Consider the following 27,940-nt stretch of genomic DNA (forward strand, 5'->3'; position numbering starts at 1 on the left):
CATTACCACAATTAACAAGCATAGCCGAGTGTATGTATGTCAAAATACCAGCAGTGTTGCATGCTAAGCAGAGTAATTGGCAAATTGGGTCATTTCCAGAAAGAAAGCCACAAACAAATGCCTAACAAGTTACCACTCAGCTGATTCACACATGATAAGATTATTCTTACTACTAGAGGTATTAAAACTGAAGGGGATTTCCAGTCATGCATGCAGTACGTACCCTTTTCATTGCAGTGTTGTTGGGGATATAGACCGATGATGTAGGACTTCAGAATGAGCTCAGGCAGAGTTAGTGGTCTCGGGGTGTGGATCTATTTTTGTAAATGTTGCTCCCTGCTAGTACAAAGTCAGTTACCTGATATTGCAGACATGTGCCGATCTTGAACATTTAACACTTGATACCTATATTTACATGCTGTTTTAAGTCATGGCCTACTTAAGACGGTGACTCTGATTTAAGGGTTTTGTCCCAAAGTTGGCAAATAAATGAAAATAAAGGATGTTTTTAAATCTTGGAAGAGAAAGTAAAATTACATACTAAAAATGTATTTTTGGGTTAAGGAATTATTTCCCTTCTCAATCAGGGTGAAAAACTGAATATATATAGTGTTATAGCTGTTATTGTGCTACAGTCATATTTATGTATGTTATCGGACAGCTGTTATCAAATCCAGAGTAACGGCAGGCCATATTTCAGGGTAAAACTACTATTTTAATAACCCATGGGCGACCAACAGTTTAAGATAGCATCTTACTACTTCCAAGCTACTATAGTAATTTATTTTTATATTGTATCACAGTGCACTGTCAGGTGGTAATGTTAGCTTTCAGCTACCTTTTTGCTAATAAGATAAGATAAGATAAGATACTCCTTTATTCATCCCGCAACGGGAAATTCACGGAGTTACAGCAGCAAACAAGAAGGTGTACAGTACAAGAATTTAACAAGAATATATATATTTATACAAAGAAATATCAATCAGATAAGACAGCTTGGCCATAATTCTCCTGTCAGCCACCACCTCCACAGGGTCCAGGACTGAGCTGGCCTTCTTCTTCACCAGTTCGTTCAGTCTTGCTCTCCTGTATCCTGTCCGCCCACAGCAGGTGAAATCCTTCCAATGTGGCGTTCGTGTCCGGTGTTAGCATATCTATATGTATATACAATAGCATGACGTCAGAAATTTAAGTTAGCAAATTGACTATCAAATATGTTGTTTTAACTTGAAAAATGTACTTGGGTCCCTCCAGTCCTTCACTGTTCAATTTCTCGTATACAGAATGGACAGTGGTTGTGAAATTGAAAGAAAATGGATTGTGAAAATCCTGGGTGCACCAGGCCAACAACAGCTAATATTAGCCATATATCCACTTCCTAGCTAGCACTGCAGTTTGCTAAAAATGCATGTCTTTACTTTCATGTAAGGTTTTACCATGGTAATGTTAGACATCAACACATTTCAAGCTAACATGGCTGGAGGCAGCAGGATACTAACATTAGCTGTTTCTGAGGGTAGCCAATGTCTATCAATTATGAAATTTTAACAAGAAAACGGAGGGGCCCTTCAGATTTTTTGTGTCTATTGTCTTTGTCAGTCTTCACACTCAAGTCATTGCTAATACTTTAGACTTTTGCAACCTACAACAGTTTTAATTTTCTGCCTGACTGTAACACTGATAATACTTTGTGTGGGTGACACTCATCTGATAGAGTTCTTATCCACTTACATTAAAGCTGGGGTTGGTAGTCACGGAAAACTAGCATGAGTTTGAATGTAGCATTTCCTCAGGACTCTGTCTAACAATCGTGACTGATTCCAAACCGGTCCTCAGCACATCATTTGTGTTTTGCACTATGTGAACTTATGTCTCACTCAGCGGTAAGAAAACACCAAAACATTATCATAGTGAAAGTTAAAAACACAAAAAAACATGAAATGTACGTGCAGGAGGCGGGCAGAACGGCAGGGCAGGATTTGATTGGTTTCATAATTTGGCTCCTGATGGCAGGGATTGGTTGGTGTTTTCCCAGGTTTATTCCGGCTGTAGATAGCAGCTTTTTTTCCCACAGTTTTTTAAGAACACATTATGTATTGATTGCAATCAGGACATAAAGATCATTTTAACCAGTATAACAAAAAGTGTATCTAAATCTGACTACCAACCCCAGCTTTAATTAGGTTCAAACCATTGAGTGTACATAAAGTTGGATGATGTGTCTCCACCTTCCCCCGTTAGTAGCAGTAGTATAGTAGCCAATATGTCCCCCACGACAGGCACTAACAGGTTGTGTTGGTGAGGCCTTTGAGACCGGAGTCTGCCAGATCCAGGTTGTTGATATCTCATCCGTTCTGCTGATCAAAGCACACATTTAACTTACAAATAAATCAGCAACGATCCCTCAGGTCAGTAATGTCCACAGCAGAACAGATTCCTCAGTCTCTTTGAAACAGATAGCCACTGTTATGCAAAGGTCAATGACTCCCATTGTTTGTCTTATTTTCTCTTCATCTTCCTTCTCTTATCATATTATCCAATAGACACATCCCAACAGGAGCCACTTTTGTCTGTCAATCATAGCATCTACCCCATTATGCGGCATTAAATTACTAATCAAATCCAGAATTCTTAAAAACTAAACACCTGAACAAAACTCGGTTTGATAAGTAGGGGAGAACGGGGTTGGTTGTCACACTTTTTACTGTTTTGATGATTGCTCATCATCAAAACATCTTTCAATAGTTATTCCTACATTAAATTGAAGCTTAAGGTGTTGGCTTGAAATGTGTATCCCTCTCATTTTCCAACTCATTGTAAAAAAGAAGTAATTAACTATCAAAGACACTCTGACACATTGTGACAACCAACCCCATCACGGGGATGGTTGTCACACACTATGGGGTTGGTTGTCACAATGGTATTTTAATGGGAAAAATCTTTTAAAAAAGGCAAGAAGGCAGAAATAAATTTGAAAGTTTAATTGCACTGACATGTGATAGGCCTACCTAACTTAATGCATTTTAATATAAAATGAGCAAGGAACATGAACAGGAAACACCTCTTTAGGCCAGCCTATATAACAACATAAAGAACAAAACAAATAGGCCGAACAATAATGGCCTAATCAACTAGGCTACATGCAGTCACTGTCTAAGTTACAGTGGTGGCAAATGTAGGGTCTGCGCACTCCAACTCATTTCACCATGCATGATTTTGCCAACATAGGGGTTGGTTGTTACATGTGACAACCAACCCCAACTGGAATTTTTGGCTAGCATCAAGGCTAACAACCATCTAACAAGTAGTTAGCTAGCTAATACAAATCTAACCTACAGCTTTCCCCTCACACTTTGTAAGGGTAACATTTTTTTTGTTATAAACCCAGAGTTTAAAAGCCTAGAAGAAAAATAATGAGGAGCTGAATATTTACAATTTGACATGAGAAACACAAAAAGTCCTCTCACCTCAAGTTCAGCTGTCTTACTCCAGAGAAGACTATGTAGGTGAGCTCTGATCCTAATTCCGGAAATGTCCATACCCCACTTTGAGAGACGGTGCCCTGTGGTGGCGAGATATAACGAGTGTGCCAACCAACCCGTGTGACAACCAAACCCGTTCTCCCCTACTCAATATGATGAGAGAAACCATATTTATGAAAAAAGTACCTGGATTTTCTAAATTGACCAATTTCTATCTGTTAAGCCACAAACAAATGTGGCTAAATGATCTATACTGCAGTAGGAGTTAAACATTGGTTTGGTATCACTTTTGGGGAGCTGTCATGTTGTCTATATTTTTATTTTACAGTCTATGGTACAAAGTAGCAAAAAGATAATAAAGCTTGTTTTCTGTTAAAGAGTGTTTGAAAGGGTAATTATTCTTTTGATATAAATTTGTTTAGATAGGTTTGAGACATTTGGGGTCATGTTGTTCTGGCAGCAGTAACACCCTTCTAAATACCCTGGCACAGCAACAATGCACTGTTGTCAGTGGCCAAAACAAACTAATGAGACCTTAGTTGGCTTTTCTGGCAGATCATCAACAGTCAATTATCTAGCCCTGGTGTGACAGTGATTAAATGTGACTCTGCCTCTCATTTGGTCAGATCTCTCTTCTCATAAGCAGTGAACACACGCTAATCCCTGATGACATAAATGGCAAGTCAGTTTCCAATCATTTGAATGGTCCAATAATTCAGTTGGAGAGTGATAACTGAAGTCACGATGGCCTGCATAACTGTTGTTTGTTTTTCAAAGAAAGAAACAATTAGCAGTTTGGCTCACCTGCTCCCAGTGTCCAAACTTTGTAAGAAAAAGGATGAACATTCTGGCCAAATCACATGATGGTGCTTTGATACTGATGGGAATTGAAAGTTTAAAGACTGACATCTTGAGACTACATGACATAAAACGGATAATTGACATTATCAACATGACTGTATGCTAACTGTGAAGCTACAGCTAGAACTAAATATGAGTTTAGCTCATCAGAAAGCCACATTTAGCTAGCCTGGCTGTGGCATATGGTGAAACAATCTTTTAGCTTGAGTTTTAGTGGTGCTGGTAGATGGATTTTTAGGCTTGCTGTTTACCTGTTTCCAGTCATATGGTTAGCTAAGCTAACAAACAGCTAGCTATAGCCCTGAGAATAGAGTTTTAGTCTTCACATCAAACTTCCAACCACAAATGCATAGTTCCCAAATGTTTATAGGCTTTTTAACTCTACAGAAAAATAACTTGACTCTGGACACCGACAAAGGTTGTTCAGTTTTCTAGAGAAGTCAGTCTCTTCAGTTTCTTATTTCCATCACTTTTTCATCTAGTCTGCTTTATTAAAGAAAAAATAACATTTTACATTTGAGAAAACCCATGATAGCATTCTTTTAGTTGAGTAATCAAACATCATTGCAGAATTGTTGTCTAAGCTCTACCAAATTGCATGTCAACTTCCTGTATACCTCTAAGAAGCCTGCTTCCTAAATGCTGTTTCATAAATTTGTTGAATAACAGTTTTGTAACTAAGGTTTATTTTTGATTGCCCTTACATAATTGTTGTTGTGACAGGTGATTGGGAGTGGATACTTTCTCTGCGTTAAAATCAACACATTGTAAATAATGGTTTAACTCCAAAGACCTGCCAATAAAACAGAAATATCTTGGTTGTAAATTTCTCAATCAAATATGGAAAATAGAACTGTGTGACTATTGTTAGATAAGACACACTGACACTCCTCCAATTACTTTGGCAGAAGCACTGTGCAAAGCTTCTATTGTTAGTGTATGTGTGTGTGAAACCAGTGCCAAATTTTATGAATAGCCCCCCCTTTGCAGCCAAAAACACACACGCACACACTAAAAACAGTTTATTTATCGTTACTGGTACAATTAACAGCTGAAGGTGCAGACACAAACCATTAAAACCAAGTCATGTCCTTTTGATCTTTTCATGCCATTATGTAACTCTTGCTTCTGCACACCTGTTAGTCTGGAACCTTGTAAATCTCCCAAGCAACAGACTGAATATAATGGGACTACTGATGCATGTATGGATGTAGTTATCATGTATCATTTTCCTTATTTGATCTCATAGTTTGGTCCGACTCTTTCAAAAGATGATTTTTGTCATTAAATAACTTGACTGTACCATTGGCTTACAATAACATTATTGAGTCACCGACTAGAAACTGTACTGGACTTGCTGCTATTAAAGGATAGACATGAGTGTGCACTTTGGCATGGCTCTAACAGAAACATCTACAATGTCTGGTTGGTGTGTTGTTAGATTGTGGTGTAGACCTGCTGTTTTGTTAAAGCTGGGGTTGGTCGTAACGGAAAACTAGCATGTATTTGAATGTAGCCTTTCCTCAGGACTCCATCTAACCTTAACTTAGTATAAACTCTGATAAACTTCAAGATAAAGTTTTCCATTATTGGCTCAGAAATTTCTCCTATGTTCTCCTTTGTTCCCAATATGTGTAGAAAATTGAATGGCAAAAGGGTAGACTACGCAGAAGTAAATAAAGTAGTTCAAATGATAAAAAACACGATACAGAAAACACTAAATAAATAACACGTTTCTAAAATTACTTTTACCAGTAAGGCTTTGAATGTATGATTTTACACTGTGGTATAACTACTTCACTGAAACAAAACATCTACAACCAGCTTGAACATTTGAAAGAGCTCCATCAGTCTCAGACATGTTACACCATCTTCAGCATGTTGTTGTGGGGTTTTAAATGGGACGTGGCCCCGTGGGCTCTTGTAGTCAGAGTGAAAGAAGTGTCATCTTACTAAAGCAAGATGTATTTTTACCCCATGTTGTTGCACAGTCTGCCTCAGCCTGGCCTCTGCCCTTCTTCCCCCCCAACAGTACCAAGTGGAAAATGGTGCTGCATATGTAAGAAGTGTACGTCACAACTACGCTTTGTTTGTGTGGATGCATGAGAGTCGGCTGACGAATGTTTTTCCAGACCCCATTAAGGCAGGGGGGCCATAGCAGACAAATTATAGATATGAGACACATCTTCAGAATGCCTTAGTGTTATGAAAGAAGCAGCAAAACGTATTTGGCATTGATTGAAGGCCACTTGAGACGAAACACCTGAGACTCCAAACTTTGAAACCCATAATTTAAATGATAAAATAAAGAAACTTGATAGTTTTGAAGAAATCATGATGTTAATTTATGTTTGTTTCCCTCATGGTGTCAAACATAATACACTGAGGTGTGGAACAATCAAGCAGACATATTTCCAACCCCTGGACAGCGATGTACCGTAAGTCCTCCATCACTGCAGTAAAAATCTCCACATAAGGAGTGTGTTTCTGGTAGAGGGATCTAAGTATTCCTTTGAGGCTGGTCACAAAGGATTACTCAACGTATTACCCCACATAACAGAGCACATGCCCTGCGTTACTCGAGTGCTAGGACAGAAACGTAGCTATGCGTTTTTGCGTCATAAGAAACTGAAAACCTTTGTTATGAACTCATTAGCTGAGTCAGTGTCACTTGTAAATTCTGACTCACTGCCATTAAAAGAACAGTAAAACTGTGGCACAGGTTACTTATGTTGTTTAACACCAGAACAGTTAACAAGTGGATGATTACAGGGCTTTCATTACAAGGAATCCATTCACACTAGCCTTATCATCCTCAAGAGGGAAGTACTTCTCACATCTTTAGTCCCTTATTAATGACTTCCAATTAATGACTTTAAGCAATGTTTCACTCTGTTTGGCTTTTTGGATTTTGTCTTGTTCCCTTTAGGATTTTTATGTTTTCTTGAAGTGACTCCAGATGTATGACATTTATTTCATAAGTAAATAAGATATTTTATTTTTGAATTTCTAGCGTCTCTGCCTCTCAGTCTTTTAGTGTTTTGGATCTTTTATGAGATTTTGAACTTTGTTTTGTTTGTCAGAGGGGGTGGGGCACAAGGCAGGCCCTTTTTCTGTTATTGTTGTCCCTGTAATAGGTTCTTCTAAAAGTTATCAAAAGGGATATGACTGTTATTGGCATATTATTGAAATGAAAAAAAATACTCTATATGCGCATGATATGGTGTTATATCTGTTTAAGAAATATGGACATTTCTTCTTGATGGTTATGGTTCTGGTCGAATTAAGTATTAATTTAATTTTCTGGGTCTTTTAACTTTGTCCAATAGGACAACTTGAGATTGGCAGGAAATGTAGGTGGGGAGTTGGGGATAACATGCACCAAATCATGTCGGAATCAGGAATCAATCCGATGACTAGAACGACATGGACTGCGCCTGCTCTACCAACTGAGCTAAACCAGCACCCCAACTTTATTTTTGTGTGATCTGCAGGATCTCATTAATATCAACCCTCTTAGGACTTGAAATTTTTTTTTAAATGATCCAACTTTCACCATTTTCTTTCTTAGAAACAAACACGTTTATTTAAACAAAAGCATAACCGAACAAAAGCACTGGCATAGCTTACAAGGCACAAACAAAAAGACAATAAAATGTGAGTCATCTGTGTAATTTTCAGCTCTGACTTGTTCCTATTTACTGCCCCATTTAATAAGAAGATAGGGCTTCTCAACCAGGACAGTGAGCACATAGCTCACCACCAGTGTGAGTGAAATGTGGCCAAGGAACATGTACATCTAAAGAAGAGAACAGACGTACAAGAAATGTTATTGAAAGAAAAATAGACAAACACAGCCAAACAATGGTAACAAATTAAATGGTACAACGCTAGATATAATGAAGTTATCTGAAGTACTTACAAAATTTATGTCCGTGTAATGGATTGGGGTCTCTTGCAAGCCGATGTAGAGGATAATGAAGACTGGATGGGTCAGATAGCAGGCAAAACTTATGTTGGAGAGAGGAACCCAGACATCCAATGACAAGAGTCTGTTGATAAAACCTAGAAAACAGAGAGACACATCAAAAATATTTAACTTTTAATAAATACTTCAACCACCACATGTAGAACTGTAGCTTTTATATTTTACTTAACAAGAAGAAGTTGTCGTACAACTTTTTAGTTAAGTTAAGTTCTTAACCAAATTTCTAATTTGGGTTCTCTACTTCATAAAGAAATGGTTACGGTCCCCTCATATGTCAACTATGTTTGATGTTGTTACCAATGTTAGCGACTGGGATCGACATGCTCAAGAGTTTGAATACAGAGAGAAACAAATACTTGAATAAATATGTTTTCCCAATTGTATGATGCTATTCCAGAATTTAGTAATTGAATCTGGGATATCCCTGCTCTCTGCTTACCTCCATAACCCTCCTCACATGCCACTATGATCCAGGTCACAGCCAAAGCCCACAGTTGTCTATGCAGCCCCTGGTAGAGCGCATGTGGCACAGATGGATAGGTTGGGGTCTCTCTGAGGATGTATGCAAATTCAACCAATGCAGCCATGACTGATAGACAGCAGAACCAACCAACTGCTGCCTGCCACTGTAGAAACAGCAAGTGCATCATCAAGATGGCACTTTAGCAAGTCTGTTTGGCTTGATATTTAAACAAAAGAGCATAATGATGTTTTCAAAAACCTTGTAATCTTATGTTCTCACCTTTTTCTTTAACAGCTGATCTTTCTTTGTTGTCAGATATATTCCAGTCAAGATCCCTATTAAAAAAGGTCCATATCTGGTGTAGGGTTTCACATAGTAATACAAAACATAATTCTGTGATGTCCTGCAAAAATAATGAACAAATAAAAAAAGTTTCAATTTTTTTGAAAAAATGCAATAGCTTTTTGCTTTTTGATTGGTTTCATTTTGTATTTACACTAAATCTAACATTAAAAAGTGACAAATACTCAGCATATGAGACACATTTCATATATTGGGGTTTAGATTGTATTATACCACTGTCACTAAAACTTACAGTGTAGATGGCTGAAAGACTGGCAGCTGAAGGAGAGCAGTTACAACAGCACTGCACAGAGAAGTCATCAGCAGAAGGCCTCCAGCAACACATGCAAACACACCTCTGTTTCTAAAAAAACAAAGTACAGTATGAATAAGTTTAGAGGCTGAGAACTGTAATAGTGGGTAATGGCCCCAGCTTTGGCTCACAAAATGATATTTACTCCAAAAGTAGGGGACAGTAACTTAGCATTTTTTAAAAGAGTAATATGAGAGGACTTACAGTCTGTAAAAATAGACCAACAGAGGTGTGGTGACATAACATTGAAAGTCCAGAGACAGGTACCATGTCCAAGGAATACACTATGGAGAGATCAGGTAATCAAATGAGTCTGTATAGACTTTCAACATGTCTGAATAGAATTTAAGCCACAGGTCTTAGTAGGTGCTTAAACTTACAATCTCATGGACTGGAAGGAGGTTGCTAATCAACAGTAAGTTTGCCCACCAGTAACTCTTACAATCCATCAGTGTGTCTATTAATGGAAACCAGTAGGGTCCCCATCGGACCAGAGAGATAAGGCCAATAGTGAGACACATAATGAACAAATGCAGTGGCTGAATCCTGCAGAAAAAGACAAAGAGAATTCATGTTTAGAGCAGTGGTTTTAGATGAGTCTTTTAACTCTTTTTTGCATTGCTTGCCTCATTGATATTGATGAATCAGATATTGAACTAAAGCGTGTAGATCAATGAAGAGTACCTCTTAATCCTCCTGATGAGGTAGCAGGCCACCAAGCGTGGGCTCAGTCTGTCTTCAGCCCTGCCAATGGAGCCCAGCAGAGACCTTGCACTAAGCAGACCCCTAAAACACAACAACTGCCCAATAAAACAGCTCAAATTGACAAGTTAATTTCATAATACGATTGTTTTTTACAGGCAGGGATTGGTCCACTTCTGTTTTCAGTTTAAGTGTTCTCAGTCTCACCCTAACAGTAAAAAGGTGTCCACTGCCAGAAAAACAGGTCCACTTATGGAGAGCACGTACAGCGGACTGCTTTCAACTGTATTCTTCCAGTTTTTGTAGTTATCTGTGATAGTCAATGCACAGTGTCATAATATGAAAGTAGATTATGAATAGCATACAAAACAAAGTCGCAGTAAGTGTAAGTAAACGTTGTCATACCCAGGTTGTTTACAACAGGGAACTGTGAAGAGTGTCCACACATGATCCACAACAGGCTGAGCACACGAATGCCATTTAGGGACGAGAGGCCTCCTCCTCTGAAGGATGAAGATGTGCTTAAGACACCCTGGCTGGTGGTTTGTAGAGAAAACACCTGAAGGCACTGGTACAAACACCGTTGAGGGAAACATAGTGGATTTGGGCTGCTGCTGTCTTGGAAAGATAAGAACAATTAAAATCTTAAGTTTGCAGGGTATAAATGCATCGTCTTGCTAAGTCCTTTAGGAAAACTTGTGCTTACCTCTGCCATTTTCCTCTGAAGTGTTGCTGTTGATTTCAGTACTAGAAGAGCCGTTGCTCTTCATGGTCCCATAAAGGTTGAGATCACTGTTTAAACAGGAACACTCTGCAGCTGGACTGACCTCTCTGCTGCGCTGCCACTTTATTAAAGCTGTGGACAAGGTAGCAGCAAGAGGGATGGCTACCATTACGCAGCACACAAATCTGCAGGACAATAAAAGGTATCATTTGAACATTCGTTTCAAGAAATACAAATTGATGCTTAGGATTAAAATTCATCTCACAGTAAACAGACAACACAGTAGAAAGGGTAACAGCCAGGGAAAAGTCTTAGTATACTGACAGGCAGGTGATATCTGATGCATCAGGGGTAATCGTGTTGGACAAGCAGTGGGTCATGAACATCTCCTGAGTGGAATCATTGACCAAAATGGGAGGTAGAGGAGGAATGAGGGACATCTGACCATATTGAAGTCTCCCTGTCAAAATAAAACAAACACAAGCAGAACAAATACAGTATCAGGCTGAAGGAATGACACCACTGTGAGTCCAGAGAGAACAGATTTTACAACCACTCACCGTACACTACCAACATCTGCACATCCGCTTCTCCACAGGAGTCAGGAACACAAATACCCACAAAGTACTGGGCTGTTCCCTGTGGTAAAAATATAAAAAACTATGTTCAAGATCAACTCATATAAATTGTCATGATGACATTTTTTCTTCTCTAACATCCCTTTTTGTTGTTACCTGCCTCAGGAACACCTGGCAGTACTGTCCTGAGAATGTGGGGCCATGAGCAGAGCGACACTGCTGCAGCAAGCCAGGCTGGTTGGTGTTACCTCCCTCAACGTTGCTGCCCATCTTTCCGAATGAATCATACACTGAACCAGGATACAAACAGGAACAACAATTCAAAGTGTGTTGCCAAAAAAACCTCTTCATAGTGTTACTGACCATGGACTATCATTTTGATCATTTCTTAAGACATTTAAGTATGTTAACATTGCACTAAAATCAAGTGCCATGTGTTTTAATTCATCTCAAGATAAGTTTTTTGTTTCAGGTGCTACTTCATAACTCTGCTAAACAATGCAAAAGACTGAACTGTGTCATTACATTCCACATCCATTCAGCAGAGTTTATACTTATGTTCTTACTAAATTAGAAAATTAATAAAACAAGTAGGTTAACCTTAAAATCTGCGATCATTATACACATAAAAAGACTCCCAAGACTCCCTCTTTTGATTTGATTTTAATGTCTTTTACTGCCATTTTAATAAAAGAAAACAAGATTTTGTCGACGTTGTTTATTTCTTGTCCCTGTTTTTTTACTACTTGGCACATTTGGCTTCATTGCAATGAGTTCAAACAATACATCCATTTAATTAAATACTCTGAAAAACAGAAAGCTATTAAAATTGTTACAGCCTGTAATATGTTATTTAATTTTCTTTCAAGAAAAGCTGGTGTACATAGGTTCGTGTCACAAGCACGCTACGCGTCAAGTGAGTTCAGAGCTCCTGGCCTTACCAAGCCCAAGGACAAATTCCTTGATGCAAACTGTTCTAAATAGAAGATTTATTGCCTGGAACATGCTTCCCATCACTAATAGAAAACTCAAGAACAAAATCTCTTTTAAAAAAGTCATCAAAAGATTTGTTTTAAGCTTGAGAGAGACTCAATTATTATCTGTTGTGATCTTCTGACTGTTTCTGTATTCTTTGTATTATTTTCTATTTCTCTTTTAGATTTTATTTTATTTTTTTCTCAGGGTTGCTATGGCTTATTTCATGGTCAGCAATATTTTATTATATCTTTTAAGATGTTTTGAATTGTGATTGTAAATGACTGTTTTTTATTGTTATGTGTGGACCCCAGGAAGACTAGCGACCACGTTGTGGAAGCTAATGCGGATCCGAATAAAGAATATAGAATAAAGAATAAAGAATAAAGAATAAAGAATAAAGAATAAAAATCTTAACATAGAATTTGTCCACCTCCCCCTAGCAATAATTACTTTTCCTGTTATCTCTGTCTGTACATCAAATATATATGTTTCTTTTACTGTATGCTATAGAAGCCCGTTTCTGCCAGTTATGACTTAGTATCTCATAAAAATGACTTAGTATCTCATAATTATGACTCAGTATCTCATAATTATGACTTAGTATCTCATAATTATGACTTAACTACTTTTTTTTGTTTTTGTTTTATTTATTTTTCTAACTGGGAGTAACAGGCTTCCATAGTACGGAAGAGGATTAGGGCCACTGTAAAAATTTAAGGTCAAATTTTTTATTTTATTTATTATTCTGAGAAAAAAGTCAGAATTTTGAGATTAAAGTCAGAATTCTGAGATTAATGTCAGAATAATAATAATAAAAAAAAAGTTTGACCTTAAATTTTTATTTTTTTTACTGTGGCCCTAATCCTCTTCCGTACCATAGTATGCAGACAAGTTTGTGAATTATATAAAAAAAAAGACTTCGCACATTTCGGTTTCTGCATTTGTTTAAAAATACCGCCGAAAAGCATCATTTTAACCACACAGTAGAAGAAATGCATTCACTATCTGACGTCCTAACAAATTTGAAAACGACTTTATATAAACACATATGTTTTAAGATGGCCCATCTAACTTCAAATCTGAATCACACCATTATAAATGGCAGTATGATTTAAAATTCAATAAGAAAAAATATTTCAAAACACAGCAACACTTACTGAGAACAGCAAATTCTTTTGGCCTGTCCTGGTTAATTTCCCAGAGGAATGAGTCGGTGTCCTCCATACACCTCTGAGACAAAGCCTGCGTGCTTTCCAAAGCTAAACTACAGCCAGCAATCATTAGGAACACCACCCAAATCAGAGCCATTTTTAAGACTGACTGCATCTTTTGTCAGAGAAGGTGTTTAAATAACCCTGTAGGTACACATCGTCATCACAAAGGTAGCATGAAATCCATCTGGCATGGGATGAATTGAAACACTGCTTTGGCAACTGCAGGTTGACTCCACCTGGTTTTCTACATCAGGTGTGAGCAGGATTCGGTTACATGAGGATGAGAGGGTAACAAAAACAATCCAGGCTGTGATTATGTCACCACACAGGATCAAGATGATTACAGCTGCAAATCAGAGTCCGATTGCACTTCCATGACCAAAAACAAGAATTTTGTATGATAGCAGCAGTTTTTCCTTTTTACATCTTGAGCCTAATTGATGTTTCTCAAATGGGAAAGTGTTGTTAATTCCATCTGAATAACTCAAAGGCACACATTTGTAACTATATCATCACATTTCGTTCTAGGATTTGTTTTTTTATGGAACCATTTGTGGGACATCACTTACAGACAGTTCTTAAAATAAGTCAACATTGACCACTAGAGGGCGAGCTTGTCCCAAGAACCAACGTTAATGCTGTGACTCCTACACAGCAGGGAGAGGAAACAATCTTTACACAGCATGCGAGAGAAGCTAAATTAGTGAAGTTGTCAATCCTTTTCAATCACTTGAACTGATTACAAGTCATTAGAGTTATGAGTAATTTATAATCATATACAAAACGAACACATTTGGAAATTTAGGCAATGGTAGGACATTTTAGAGGGATCAGCAAGTGAAACGTAGGTTATAAGGTTTTAAGGTCCTTTCTACCAAGCATATCAAAGCCTGATTTGTGATGCAAAATGAGTCTAGGACAGTTGTGAAGCGCATTGTCGTCATTGATAACTGTATTCTGTTACCTTCTCTGCCATTCTTGTGCAACTATCTTGCTATTTTTGGCTCATGGAAGACCCAGGTAGCTCATGTGTATTACATGTAGGCAGAGACTTGCATGGCTTTCACTGAGGACTTTGAGATAATCCGTGACGGTTACTTATTTTCCTCTAAATTCAACCGAGCATATCATTTATTGATCGCTTGATTAATCAAGTATATAGAAATTGTATTTGTATGAAATATCTTTCCAATTGAATGTAATGTTAACAGTAGGGATGTCCCAACCAGCTTTTTTGGCACCTGATCCTAATTTAATTTTTTTAATATTGAATATTTGCTGATACCGAGTCCCAATCCGATACTTGTGTTTGCCAAGATATAAGTTGCACAAGAGATAAGAGAGTTGAGCTGCACAGAGTTTTTTTTCCTTTAGCAAAAATAAGTAATAACTAAAAATAACTACAGTATATCTTATGTTTATTCCATTTAACTTAATCCAGTTAGCATTGTAAACTCATAATCTGTTTTACAAGCTCTGCTGTATGAGACCCATGAAACTGCTGTGCATGCATTACAGCACGCTTAAATGCGAGGCTGCTCAAAACACAAGACTCTGCGTGATTCACAATGGCAGCATCCGGCTGCAAGACGGAGAATGTAAATATTGGGAGTGACAGCAAGATTACTAGTATGAGTAGTACTATTATGAGTAGGGAATGGCATGTTGGTATAGAGAACGGCAGCTGCCGCTAGCCACAAGGTTGCTAATGCTAATGTAACAGACTGTCCTGAGTTTGCTTTATGTTTTTGCCTTTTAGACCCACATGTCCCTGGAGAGTTAGCGTAGAGTGCGTAGAGCATATGCTTTTTTCTGTAATGTGTCTGGCGGCGCACATTTGAGTTCTACAATAAAATTAGGGATGCACCGATCCTACTTTTTAGGTCCCGATACCGATATCGATACCTGGGCTTTGGTATCTGCCGATACCGATACGAGCCCATCCGATCCCAGTAATGATTTAACAATCTCTATTCCTTAATGTGAGGATAGAATCATGTTTTGGCAACTTCAGGCTTTTCTGACTCAAAAGGAGCATGCACCTAAACTGCAGAGCCTCTGTAGTTATCCTCCATCATGCTCTGCCAGGCAAAATGCACAGACCGGCTGGTGCTGATGACGTAAAGACAGACTGTTGTAAAGACAGAAAAGCATAGAACCGAGATGAATAGATCTGAATAGATCTGATTGATCTGCACTATATATTGGCCCTTTGTCACCGATATCCGATCTAGCTTTTTGAGTCCGATCTAACCGATATCCAATAACAGGATCGGATCGGTGCATCCCTAAATAAAATTAAAATCATGGCTTGAGTTCTACATCAATGTCCCATTTATTTTTTCTCATTATGAATATACAGTTAAGCAAACTCAGAACACTTAATTACACTCACGCCTTCAGCTGCAAATTTTGTTCAGTGACAGCGTACGTAAATGATCGGATGAGATGATCGGCTCACATGCCGACCCCTGATAATTTAAAGAACGTCCAGATCGGCTCCGATCCGATAGTTGAGATCGGGATCGGGACATCCCATGTTAACAGTACAAAAATAATTTCCTTTGGCTTTCTTTTGACAGCTAAATGTAGCACTAATGTGAATCTTTTTGGTGGAAAGTGTAAACAAACTGTGGGACAAAGACTTTGGGAGTGTGCTGTTAATCACCTCATCTGATACTGATCTGGTGGCAGTGGTAACAGGTGTTTAAAGTTTAATATTCATTTCAATCTGTTTCATAATCAGCTTTAAGCTTCTGACAGTAGCTTCAAAATAATTACCTTAGTGATCAAATGTATATTTAGACTCTAAAGTTTAAAAAGAATAATAATGCCTAGAGGCATTATTATTCTTTTTAAACTTTAGTCCATAAATAAATTGTACAACAAAGGTTTAGGATTTTTCTATATTCAAATATTATTACAAATATTAAGTCTACAGATTGCAGGGAATGTTGACAACAAACAACTTTTTTTTTCTAAATTAAGCATTTATACTACAAAGGTTTAATAATACCCAACATAAACACAACTATACTTGCATGGTTGAATGATCACAACAGGTCCTCTGATATCTTCCCACAGAGAAGGTCTGATGTCTCATGTGCAGTGGACATCAGATCCTGCCCATGTTGGGTTTCATCATTTATTGACATAAAGAACAGCTTTTTTACACAAGCATCAGAAATGTCTAAAAACAGCAGCAGCAAGACACATTCTACTCAACAAATAATTCACAGACTGCTTTTCACATGCAGTTTTACAGCATGAACCAGTTTAGGTCTTATTGTCAAAGTAGAAAAAAATGACTGTCCAAAACTGATCATTTTTAGGAATGCTTGACACAAAGAAAGCTATGGAAAAATCTTTTAGATTCACCAGACTATAAGTCTTTGCTCTTCTTGGTTCTCTTCAATTTCACAGCCATTTTTACATTCACAGAGCCCCTCCCCCCCTCAGTGTTATTCCTGTTGATTAACATTCAATATTTTCACATCAAACCAAAGACCCTCATGGTACAGATGTTGACATTTGTTCTAAAAATACAGCGTCGGTACAATTATACTTTTAATCTGCTGTTATGACCGGTTGAACTAGGCTGTCAATAAAAGGTAAGTGCTTTGCATTTTATATTTTCAATTTTTAGTATCCAGGTAAATAAATAATTTAAAAGTGATTTTTAATCATATAGAGCTGCCATATTGTATATTTCAAGAGAGGACTTCAACTTTTAAAAGGTTTGACATTCTTTCAAAAAATATATGTTTAAAAGAAAATTCATTTTGGTCTGTATTTTTTTTTTCTTCTGTTATGAGATATGGGAGATTGTTGTTAAATAAACATCCCAAAACTTGGAGCTTTGAGACTCTCTTTAGTTTGATCTGATTTTGGATTTTATTGTTGTCTATACATTTGGTATGTTAAATGCCCCAAAAGAAAGCAATAAAGTTGTGTTGGTATGCACCTGACGATGGGCTTTTATTTCGCCTGATTGTCTGAAATCTTTTAATGTTTTTGGAATTGGAGTTCTAAATCAACTCCCAGATACGTTTGATTCTTTGTAGCAGGAGGTGTCAAATGGACGCCATAGTTAGAGCTAATTTTGGAAGCCAATGTGAACTCAGGGATTAACAAAAGTAATCCATGAAATTAAAAAAAATCTACTGACGCCTAGAAAATGTTAAAAGCCAGTAATGTTTTAGACTTGAACTTGAGGTTCCCATATGTAGGCTGTTGTAGTGAAAATTTAACATTTGTTTTTTCTTTCAGACATTCATTGGACATTAGCAGCTTTGAAGATCCAGGACACTGCCGACCTTGTGAGGTTTTTTTTCTCCATTACAACAATATTTCTATACATTAACTTGTCCGAGTGGGTGAATGATGAAATCTGTTAAAAATTAAAAAAGCTCTTCTATAAAAATGATATATTTGAGGCCTATAGAAACATCTATTTGTTTACAAAAATCTTTTCAGCTAACTTTAAGACAAAAAGTGACTTCCACATATACTACAGATTTTTGTGTATAATGTGTACTTATACTAGTACCTTAATTGTACATCATGTCAGCACAACAACTTATCAAGATACTGCAGGTGGTCTGCCACAAGTTTGAAACTTATACAGAATGTCAGAAAGAGTTGCTGCTTGTTTTTATGGAATGGTTTCAACATGTGTTCCCCTCACTTCTCAGCTGCGCTCAGCCTCTTTGACTTTATGAACGCCATCCCGTGTGTCCTCATGTGAGTGTTCAGGTTCCCCTCCGTTTCAAACTTCTTTCCACAAACTTTGCATTTGGTATTTGGTGTTCCGTCAGTGTTCTCGTCCGTAACATCCAGCTGGTTCTCTCTTTGACTCTCATCGTCGTCTTTACCTCGTCCATTGTATCGGGCGAGACCCTTCTGCTCCTTCAGCCGGTGGACGATGAAGAGGTGTCTGGCTAGCGAGCGGGGTGAGGTGTAGCACAAGCCACACTCTCGACATTGGTGGGAGGAGCCATCAGATTTGTGCTGTGGAATGTGATCGTGGAAGGCCGAAATGTTCTCCGTGGTGAAGCCGCAGACGGCACACTTGTGAATTTTGAGAATGTTCACCTTGAGCCTTTTCAATGGCTGCGTGTCAGAACCCCTGGAGTTCAACCCTGGAGGTCCCTCGTCTTCTTCTGGCTTTCTTTTGGGACTTAGGGTCTGCAGAAGAGGTTAAAATGAGGAGTTGAGAATTACTGTAGGAATATGAAACTGACTTATGAGGAACAAAGGAGCACGTAAAGCACTTCCTGGTCTAACATCATACCTTTCCTTTGTCAGATGAGGCCTCCTTCTTATCAGACTTGGCTTTCTTCCTCTCTGGGCCTTTGACCTCATGCATCAGCTGAATGTGCTGATCCAGCAGCACTCTTTTAGTGAATGGCTGACTTAGAGCTGGGCAGTGCCTGTCAAAATAAAACAAGAAAACATCTATCACCCTTGAAAGCAGGTCTTGTCTTAAATTATTTAAATGCATACTGCTTGCAATTTTTATCACAATTTTAAAACTAAATGAAATTAAAGATTTTCTGTTCTATTTTTTCTGTATATATCAAGATAAAGGTTTGTTCTTATGCAGGGTTTGGAAACTTGAATTTACTCTTGCTTTCGTTTTTTAAAGCAGGGATCCAGTTCTTGCTTCTTGAATTAGAAAATAAGTATTTTATGTTTAGATGTGGAGGAGTTGTTGTGAAAAACCAGCTGTTCTGTGTACTCACGGGCAGGTGTAAATCTTTCGCAGTCCCTTGTGTTTAAGACGGTTGTGTCGACATAGACTGTGGGAAGAGCTGAAAGACTTATCACATTGTCGACATGGGTGTTTCTTCAGTATCTGCAACATAAGGAGAACACATGCGTATAATACAGTCAGTTAGATCTTGATTCTCTTGATTGGTTTGATACATTTATTCTATTCTTGAGTACAGATTTGAGGTGCTTGTACTTGAATGTCATCTTTTTGTGCAGCTTTATAACTCCACTAAAATTATCTGCAAGCTTTCACGAGGGTGTACTTTGTAATGTGTGTTGTCTTAGCAACCAAGACAAAATTATAACAAATGGTTTTTGAGACAAATTGAAAACTTCTTTACAAAAATACTTTCAAATATTCACCTTGCCGTGTTCGCGCTTCATGTGAGCAATGAAAAGCTCTCTGGAACTGAAGAGGTTGTTGCAGTCTCCACATGTGTATTCTGAGCTGGTAGAATTCTTGAGGTCAGCTGAGGGGTTGGTATTTGTTTTCTTTAAGGGTGAAGGTGAGGACTTCTTTTCTCCTTTTTCTTGACAGGGGATATTTCCTCCATCTTTGTTATTACTATTTTTACTGGGGCTGTTTGCACAGTTAGAGTTAGTGGGCTTGGTGCTGAGAGGAAGGTTGATGCCCAAGTTGGGTGGGCCTTCAATGGTCTTGAGGGTTCCATGGATGGCCTGGAAAGAATCAGTATGTGAAGACAAAATTATGAACAAAAATTGTAAAGAACTGATATGTTAACCACTCGCCCAATGATAGCTAGGATAGGCTCCAGTCCTGCGCAACCCCAAATATAATGGATGGATGGAATATTAACTGGTTCAAGTCTTTTATATAGAATTTATGATTGTCCTTTAAAATTGAAACAAAGATAGTAATAGTATGTCACAGAAAATTATCAATTAAATCATTGCAAAAGTTAAAGCACACTAAAATAAACATGACTGATCTTATATTAATGGCAGAAATGGCTGAAATAATGTATTACAGTATATGCCTACCTTGATATGGTCCAGCATCAGCTGTTTCTGTGCATAATGTGTAGAGCAGTCAGGACATTTGAACACTGACACTTTTTGATTGACAACATGTTGGTCAAAGTGTGTGTAGAGGAGGGACTGCAGAGTGAACACTGTATCACACATTGAACACTTATGGATGACCCTGAAAGAAAGAAAAAACAGCCTTCACAAAGGACATCGGATACATCTGAGAGACAGTTTATGATATTAAAAAAAATACAGAAGTTTAATGAAGTTTAGAGCTCTGTGAATGACCAGGGCCAAACCCACACAGCAGTACATAAACACCTGCTTCATACCATTATTTCTAGTGTTTGTGATGGTCCACAAAAAAAGCAGTGAAAGGTTACCACGTGGAAACAACAAACCTAAGTTAAGCCACCGTGTCTAAAACCAAGAAATCTCACTGCTAATGAGGCAGGGAGGATGATTTTCCTCAGAAAAATGAATTGGACATAGGTATTAGATTACATTACGTGACAGGAAGCACATAGAGATGTGTGTTGACGTGTTTCTGTGTGATGACAGCTCTTTTAGGTAAAGCTTAGTTTGTGTACACATTTTATTCAAATGTTAAAATACGAGATTTCTTTCTGGATCGAATTGACATGTGTGTTCTGCAAAATATAAACTTGCTAGGAGAACTATGAAACACTTAACTGAGTTAGTCTTAAAAAAAGATGAAACCAAAATATATTTAGTTTACAATATCATTGTGTCTATGACATGTCCACAGAGCTAATGGTGATAGTGCTTTGGGAGACTTACTTAGGCTCTCCTGCCTTCATTCCTGGATGCTGTGTGTTCACATGTGAGTGTGTTCCAGGTGCAGTCTTGAAAGCCATGGGGCAGAGGGGACATTTGTAGAAGGTCTCACAGTGAACACTCTGGATGTGGGATTTTACAGTTGCAACATCAGCAAAGATAACGCTACAGTGGACACAGCTGCAAGGAAAAAGAAAGGTCCAAAGGTTTCATTAGAAACTAATCTTGAACGAGTGAAGTTTGTTTTCATTCAGTTTATGGTGAATCTTGGATGCTGTTCAGAACAAGATTCATGGGGTTGTTTTTTGTAGACATTTATCATTTTTTTCTTGAGTCTGTTTGTTAAACATCCTTTAAATTTGAGCTTAGCTAGCATAAAGACTTGAAGAGAAATCCACCTTTAAAACTACCTTTAGAACTCATTAACTAGCACATTACAAGTTATTTTTACCCTTGGGCCTTGCAAGCTTTAACATTAGGCTAAGCTAACTATATGCTGCACATGGTATCACTTTTGTCTTAGAACTATTTCCTTTAAAGCAATACAGAGGTGGTCATATATGGAGAGTGGTTTTACAAGATTATTATTTCAGTAAATATTTTCTGTGCAGAAAGACTGATTTGGTATTTCAGATTTATACTTTAAAAATGTAACTTAATGTTTATATATGCTAGATAAGGGAACCTAAATGCAACAATGCAAACAAGTTATAGTGAATTTTGATGTAAAAGTGTATCCAAAGATTTCTTAAAGTTATTCAACCAAACTCATATTTGAACCACAATGGTCAGACAGGCTCCATTTGGATGCCACTTATCTTGAATGACTCCTCATATGAACTATGATTGTTTCAGCTTTTTGGGGCAAATTTGGTTCTGAGTAATTTCACATTAGTGAAATTGGATTGTCAAAGGCTAACACAATGTATTAATAACTGTAATTCCAAATGCCATAAGTTACAATTTAGAAGAAAAGCAAGAGCAAGAGACTTTGAAGTCTAAGAATAGCTATTAACAGAGGAAGAAACTGCACAATGACCAATGGTAGCCCTGACCAGGCTTTCTGTTGAACTATCTGTGATGTTTGTGGAAAAGTTTGAAGGAACTTGCTTGTATCGTTTATCATGCATTAAACTAACATACAAATTAATTCTAAAATTATGTAACTCAAGCTATACTGACCGGTAGCCAACTCTACGGGTGTAATGGAGGCAGTTCTTAGTGACATGCGACTGGAAATGGACAGATCGGCAGCTGGCCCCACACTCAGGGCAGATGTAAGGTGACTTGTGCTGATGGATTCTCTGGTGTGACAGAAAGCTGCACTGATTGGGGAGAAGCATTTGGCAGATGGAGCACGTTTTCTGTGGCACAGAGAGGGAAGAAACAAATATCATAAATTGATGTTACTGATAAAAGAAGGGTTATCTTTCCATAAAAGATACTGTTTTTACTCAATGATATGCCATGCAAGGGCTACTGAAACAAGAGTTTGGGTTTCAACAATCAATGATTTGAGCAGAAGTAAAATTTGTTGAGGTCTAGACATTTGAAGTAAAAGTGAACCTTATATTGAACAAGTTAACATGTTGCATACACTCACCTGCCCACTGGACTCTGGTGCCTGTTGATAATGCAGTGCTAGCGAGCTGTCATCCTGGAACGTTTCATTACACTCCAAACATTTTAGACTGTGCCTGCAGAGCTTTGATGCATCATCTTCTAAGGGCATGGCTGCCATAAGAGTAGCACTAGATGGAGCAGACACTACTGTAGTCTGGATCCCACCATTAGGAACTTTCCCCAGGGCTTCACTTGTAAGTGCTTGTGCTTGAGAGGTGGAAATGGTGCCAGTGGTATTGGAAGGGCCTGATGTGGATGATTTGGTTATCATCTGATCAGCAGGAATAGGTTTTAGGATCAGATGTGAGCACTGCATGACAACCCCTTTGTCTTTGTGGCCTCTGGCATGAGACAAAAGGCTGCACTTGTTGTAGAACACTAGACCTTTGGCACAGTGGTTACATGTGACCTCTATCCGTACACTGCGACGTTCGTAGTGCTGTGTCAGGCTTTTTTCAAGAGCAAATGAATCACCGCACTCCAGGCACTTGTAGCCACGTGAAGGTAGAGAGATACAAGCTGAGGTTGGTGGAGAGAGGTTTGGAACATACACAGGTACAGGGTTTATGCTACTCAGGACTTTATTGAAGGCGTCCACTACAGAACTTTGAGAGGTGGCGAACACTTGAACCCTTGAGACTTTTTTTGAGGCCCGGCCAGTAAGAGTTGTCTGCTGTTTGACTTGATGTGATTGTTGATTCTTTGAGTGTTTGGAGGAGGATAGAGCCTTTTGAAGATCACAGACAGCAGTAGACACAGTCTGAGGCAGAAGATTTAGATGACCAAGATGCACTGTTTTTGGAACAAGTTTGGCTTTAGCCAGACTGGAGGCAGGTACCATGAGAGTCTGTTGCTGGATGGCATTAGCAGCTTTCAAGATGGCACTGCTGGCACTTTGCACTGAAGCAGCAGGTATAACTGTTGCTTTAACTGTGGTGTTGTTAGCTAGCTTCAAGTTGATGACTTGGGAACCAGCTGTTTTGACTGCAGAGATGGGTAGGAAAGCTGTTGCCACAGGTTTAATAGTCATTTGCTTTGTTATTTCTATAGAAGGGCCTCCAGTGGTGGCAACTACTGTGGTTGGAAAAGAGGTCCTTGTGGGGGATGAGAAAATTGCATTGGTGGTTGCTATAATAGATGCACTGTTTTCCCTTTTTAGACCCTCAAGATCAAACTCTGGAAGAACTCTAGTGACAGTACGTTTAATCTGGCCAGATGAGGTCTTGATTGTTTTAATCCTGACTTTTGGGATGACCGGGGTTGTGTCTGTGCTTGAGTCAGGGGATCCTTTGCTGCTGCCCTCACTGATGACACTAGAGGGGCTGTCTGGTTGTCCTGTCAGCAGCCTTTTTGCAAACTCTAGGGCAGACTCTGGCTCTTGTGTCTTCTCTGGAGTTTTGGGATCACCATTAACCCCTACGGATTCTTTTTCTGTTCTGTGAGACTCCAACTTACTCACATCTGTAGTTCCAGCCTTTTTGGCACTCAGAGCTGCAATGGCTGCTATACAAGATGAAAGTTTTGTAGATGACTTAGCTTTGACTTGGGACATACTGGACACATTTATAAGCCCAGGTTGTTCTCCAACCTCTTTGCACTCCTGTCCTTGCGAAATGAGGACATTGTCTTTAGGATCCACCTTGGGTAAACTGGTTAGAGAGAAATCACCCAACTTGGAACCTCCAAGTGAACCATGGTTGTTATTGTTCTTATCTGGTTTTTGGTCACCATTTACTCTGGGCTTAGAAACATTATTCACACATACAGGAGATCCTGGAATCTGCCCCCCTTTTTTAGTTGTGGACCTTAATGACTGACCCTCCTGTTTGTCCACGGGGTCATCTACCTCAATTTTATCATCATCATCAAACTCTTCAGCACTGGAGATTGGGCTAAACTGACTGAAGGTAGATGTTTGATGGTTATCTGGCTGTCCTTCGTCTCTGGAAGCTTTCCATCCATTTTTGTTGTTATGGTTATCAGGCAATGTTGTAGACACAAGGCCGTTTTGAAGTCCATTACCAACACTAGCAGAATGAGGTTGGGTATGATGGTGAACTTGTTCTTCCTTTCCTGATATGGTTCCCCCATGATCACTGGTTTCTGCATTTCGAGTGTTCTTCACAATGACACTAACAGCAATGTCGTGTCCTCCTAAAGGGTTTTGGCTATTGTCCTCATTTGAAGCCACTGTGCCAACAGGTTGCTTGAGCTGTCCTTCTTGGTCATTGTGATGACCAGATTCTATAGCAGCTTTAGGATCCACCATGTCAGGGATGTCGAAGGCCGCCAGAAGGTCATCAAAATCTGGTGTCTTCATATCTCCCATGGTCTTGCTGCTGTTCTGATGGGGAGATTACCTGGGTAACATAGATTTAATGAAAGAATAATAATGAGTTTTGATGAGATCTTCACCATAGAAGGGCCAAAAATGTAATTAGTTTTATGACATTCTTATTGTTAATACAACATATTGTTTTGTATTGGATAGCCTGCGAAGAACCATATGTTTTGACTTTCATTTTTTACACCAAAAAAGGTCATACCATTTCAAAGAGTAACACTGTGTATTGGAACAGCTGATAACTTGTGATTTGGCATCAATGTTTTCTTCTTTACTTTATGATAATTTACATATGACATTTTACATTTATTAATTGTGCTATAAACTTTCCCAATTTTGCTTGTCCAGTTTCATAGGTGCCTTATGTTTGAGAATTGTGATGTATAACTTGATCATGATTTGTATCTTGGTATCTTTCGGCTTGCAGTTGCATTCTCCACCACCAGGTGTTCTAGGTGCCCACACAGCCATTGAAATACACAGTTATCCATGACTTCACTGCTGCCTTATGCTTAATGTTTTACTAATGTCATATTGCACTTTGTGCTCAATGCTTTCCCTGTTTGTATAATTAAATCAGCCTGCAATTTTAAATGGTCTCCATCATGTACATAAAATTGTGCCCTGAATATGCCTAATATGTCTCGAATCAGGTGGTTGACATCATTGAAATGTTCCGGAGGGAAACAACAGGGAACCAAATGCTTTTCCACATGGGGGTAGATGTGTCATTATGATGACCTTAAATCTTACTACCCAGTAAAACCTATTAAAACCTCTTCAATCAATAAATCCATGTGATTGCTGTAATTAAACAAATTATACGGAGAAAAAAACAAAACAGGAAAACCAGTGTGCTAACAAAATCATTGGAAAAATGTAGAAAAATAATTTCATTGAACAATTAAGCTTCCGGTTGAACAAGCCAATTACCCAAGCCATACATTGGCCCTACCAGGCAATCCATGTTGTGAATGGAGATTTCATAAGGTGGATTTGATCAAGGTTATCAACATAGTATAGGGAGATTAGTGTGTAGCTTTAATTTTACGAATTCTCTTTTCAGTAGATTGGCAATAAATCATGTTAACTTAAACTGGATGAAATGTGAAATGTAAATGATGACAAGAAACAGTTCTGTTGATAAGGAGATGTTGAAATGATCTTAAGACAGTCACTTTTTAAAGTAAGAACATCTCATGTTTATGTTGGAGAACTCTGTTACACTTCATAAAAAACGAGACTTTAAATACTGAGCACTACAAATGTGATTGGTTGGTACTGATGCAATGTGTCCATGTATTATGGATGTGGATGGGACTAATGGCACAGCAATGAAGCTGGTCTTTTTGTATAGTACGTGCAGTCTCTTTGATCTGAATGTATGACAAACACATCTGCTCGCATAGAAACCCGTATCTTGTAGCTTCATTTTTGGTTTGACAAAGAGAGACATCAACAAGCATTTGAGATGATACAGGAATAGTTGTGATGAGTCTGCCAGACAGAAAGAGAGAGGTGAAGAAATGGTGTGGAGGGAGAGGGGCAGGCGAAAAAGGCAGTGAAGGGGGCAAAATGGCTGCTGAGCTGTGTGAAGCTGCAGCAGACACAGAGAGAAAGGCCTGGTGGAAAGAACAGCTAGTCACAGCCATGACAGCCAGCAGCAGCTCGACTTATACACTAAATGAAGGTTAAATACAAATCAATATGAAAAACAGACAACACAAAACCCCTCTCAAAAACAGCAGTTTAATACACATGCATGATTACCATCTGGAAACAAGACACAGTGTAAAGGACAGCTACAATCTCAGTAAAATGAATGAAAAATAACAACATGCAAGTGAATCAGCCACTCTCACCCTCTTTCCTCCGTCCCTCTCCAGCCACTAGCCAAACCTTCTTTCCTTCCCTCCTTTCATCCTGCAACAAACACAGTCACAACACTACTAACCCACAAAAAGCCATCAACCCCACCCTGCCTGGAAAAAAAACAGTCCTGTTTCTTCACAACCAGGCGAAGGCCCAGAACACAGGGTCAGGTTACATCCAGGGATCTGGTGAGAGCTGGTTGTCCTGGTAAGGATTCTTCTTAGTCATTCCTTGCACCACTCTACCGGCACACTGACATACAAACAGACAGATAGATCATACTCCTCTATATGTGTGAGAGAGTGTGTGTGTGTGTGAGGCTGTAGGCTGCAGATTCACAGACTCCCAGCCAGCCACGTCCCCCTGTCCTCGTCCCTTCCTAAATCTCCCTGCCCCCTCTCTATCATCCAAGCTGCGTAGCACACCGACATGCAGCCAGCAGTGAGCAGTGAGCAGCGGCAGCAGCAGGGTCTATGTCTGTGCCATGGTAGCTAGTGCCTGAGCCCATCAATGGCTGCCATGCAGGAGCCTGGGCTATCTCTATCCCTCAATGGAGCACAGAGACGGCATTGTTCCTGTTAGCCCTCGTCTGCCTCAAACCGGTTTCATCTGGTTCCGGTCACCCAGCATAAAGCCCTCTCCTGCAATACGGCCTCAGAAACACACAGGCAGGAGCAGTGTGCTCACCTACCAGGAAGCACTGTGACACTTTTCACCAAACTAATTGCATATTCTATGTATTTCTAAGGTAAACAAGAGCACACAATGTTTTTAGAAATTGATGAGATGCACTGCTGTAAAATTAGGCCACAAAATGTCAGAAAAAAGTGCAAAATGGTGATGTTTGGGTGGGTACAGTTTCTTTTGCATTTACAAAAGCAGCATAACATTTA

The 27,940-nt window shown here is 38.8% G+C and overlaps 2 protein-coding genes and 1 long non-coding RNA gene across 3 annotated transcripts; 1 reads left to right on the forward strand and 2 right to left on the reverse strand.

Moving 5' to 3' along the window:
- Positions 1 to 7,927: 7,927 nt before the first annotated feature.
- oacyl (O-acyltransferase like) lies at positions 7,928 to 13,868 on the reverse strand. The gene is made up of 15 exons (XM_034708909.1): positions 13,589 to 13,868; positions 11,610 to 11,743; positions 11,436 to 11,514; positions 11,200 to 11,335; positions 10,858 to 11,060; positions 10,557 to 10,769; positions 10,359 to 10,461; positions 10,134 to 10,235; positions 9,830 to 9,995; positions 9,654 to 9,733; positions 9,390 to 9,500; positions 9,074 to 9,197; positions 8,771 to 8,957; positions 8,266 to 8,408; positions 7,928 to 8,142 (listed from the first exon to the last, which is right to left on the reverse strand). Exons 1-15 carry the CDS (start codon positions 13,755 to 13,757, stop codon positions 8,038 to 8,040), a joined length of 2,055 nt encoding a protein of 684 aa, XP_034564800.1. The 5' UTR covers positions 13,758 to 13,868; the 3' UTR covers positions 7,928 to 8,037.
- On the forward strand, positions 11,295 to 11,876 carry LOC117830686. The gene is made up of 2 exons (XR_004634820.1): positions 11,295 to 11,519; positions 11,619 to 11,876. It is a non-coding gene; the product is annotated as an uncharacterized LOC117830686 (long non-coding RNA).
- A 2,843-nt stretch (positions 13,869 to 16,711) lies between the features above and the next one.
- On the reverse strand, positions 16,712 to 25,186 carry znf532 (zinc finger protein 532). The gene is made up of 8 exons (XM_034708907.1): positions 22,812 to 25,186; positions 22,391 to 22,572; positions 21,212 to 21,388; positions 20,423 to 20,585; positions 19,784 to 20,098; positions 19,390 to 19,502; positions 18,939 to 19,077; positions 16,712 to 18,832 (listed from the first exon to the last, which is right to left on the reverse strand). The coding sequence occupies exons 1-8, from the start codon at positions 25,158 to 25,160 to the stop codon at positions 18,329 to 18,331; spliced, it is 3,942 nt and encodes a 1,313-aa protein (XP_034564798.1). The 5' UTR covers positions 25,161 to 25,186; the 3' UTR covers positions 16,712 to 18,328.
- Positions 25,187 to 27,940: the final 2,754 nt, after the last annotated feature.

The sequence above is a fragment of the Notolabrus celidotus genome, chromosome 19 (assembly GCF_009762535.1).
Source record: "Notolabrus celidotus isolate fNotCel1 chromosome 19, fNotCel1.pri, whole genome shotgun sequence".
In the NCBI taxonomy this organism is placed as follows: Eukaryota; Metazoa; Chordata; class Actinopteri; order Labriformes; family Labridae; genus Notolabrus; species Notolabrus celidotus.

What these genes read in the sequence shown, in the direction of transcription:
- oacyl (XM_034708909.1), bottom strand. Translation starts at nt 13,757, where the DNA reads ATGCAGTCAGTCTTAAAAATGGCTCTGATTTGGGTGGTGTTCCTAATG. An exon ending in GACACCTTTTTACTGTTAGG is followed by an intron (nt 10,236 to 10,358) that starts GTGAGACTGAGA and finishes GTTGTGTTTTAG; the next exon opens with GGGTCTGCTTAGTGCAAGGT. An exon ending in GTCTTTCAGCCATCTACACT is followed by an intron (nt 9,198 to 9,389) that starts GTAAGTTTTAGT and finishes TTATTTTTGCAG; the next exon opens with GACATCACAGAATTATGTTT.
- znf532 (XM_034708907.1), bottom strand. Translation starts at nt 25,160, where the DNA reads ATGGGAGATATGAAGACACCAGATTTTGATGACCTTCTGGCGGCCTTC. An exon ending in ACCCGTAGAGTTGGCTACCG is followed by an intron (nt 21,389 to 22,390) that starts GTCAGTATAGCT and finishes TTTTCCTTGCAG; the next exon opens with CTGTGTCCACTGTAGCGTTA. An exon ending in CCTCATCTGACAAAGGAAAG is followed by an intron (nt 18,833 to 18,938) that starts GTATGATGTTAG and finishes CCTCTTCTGCAG; the next exon opens with ACCCTAAGTCCCAAAAGAAA.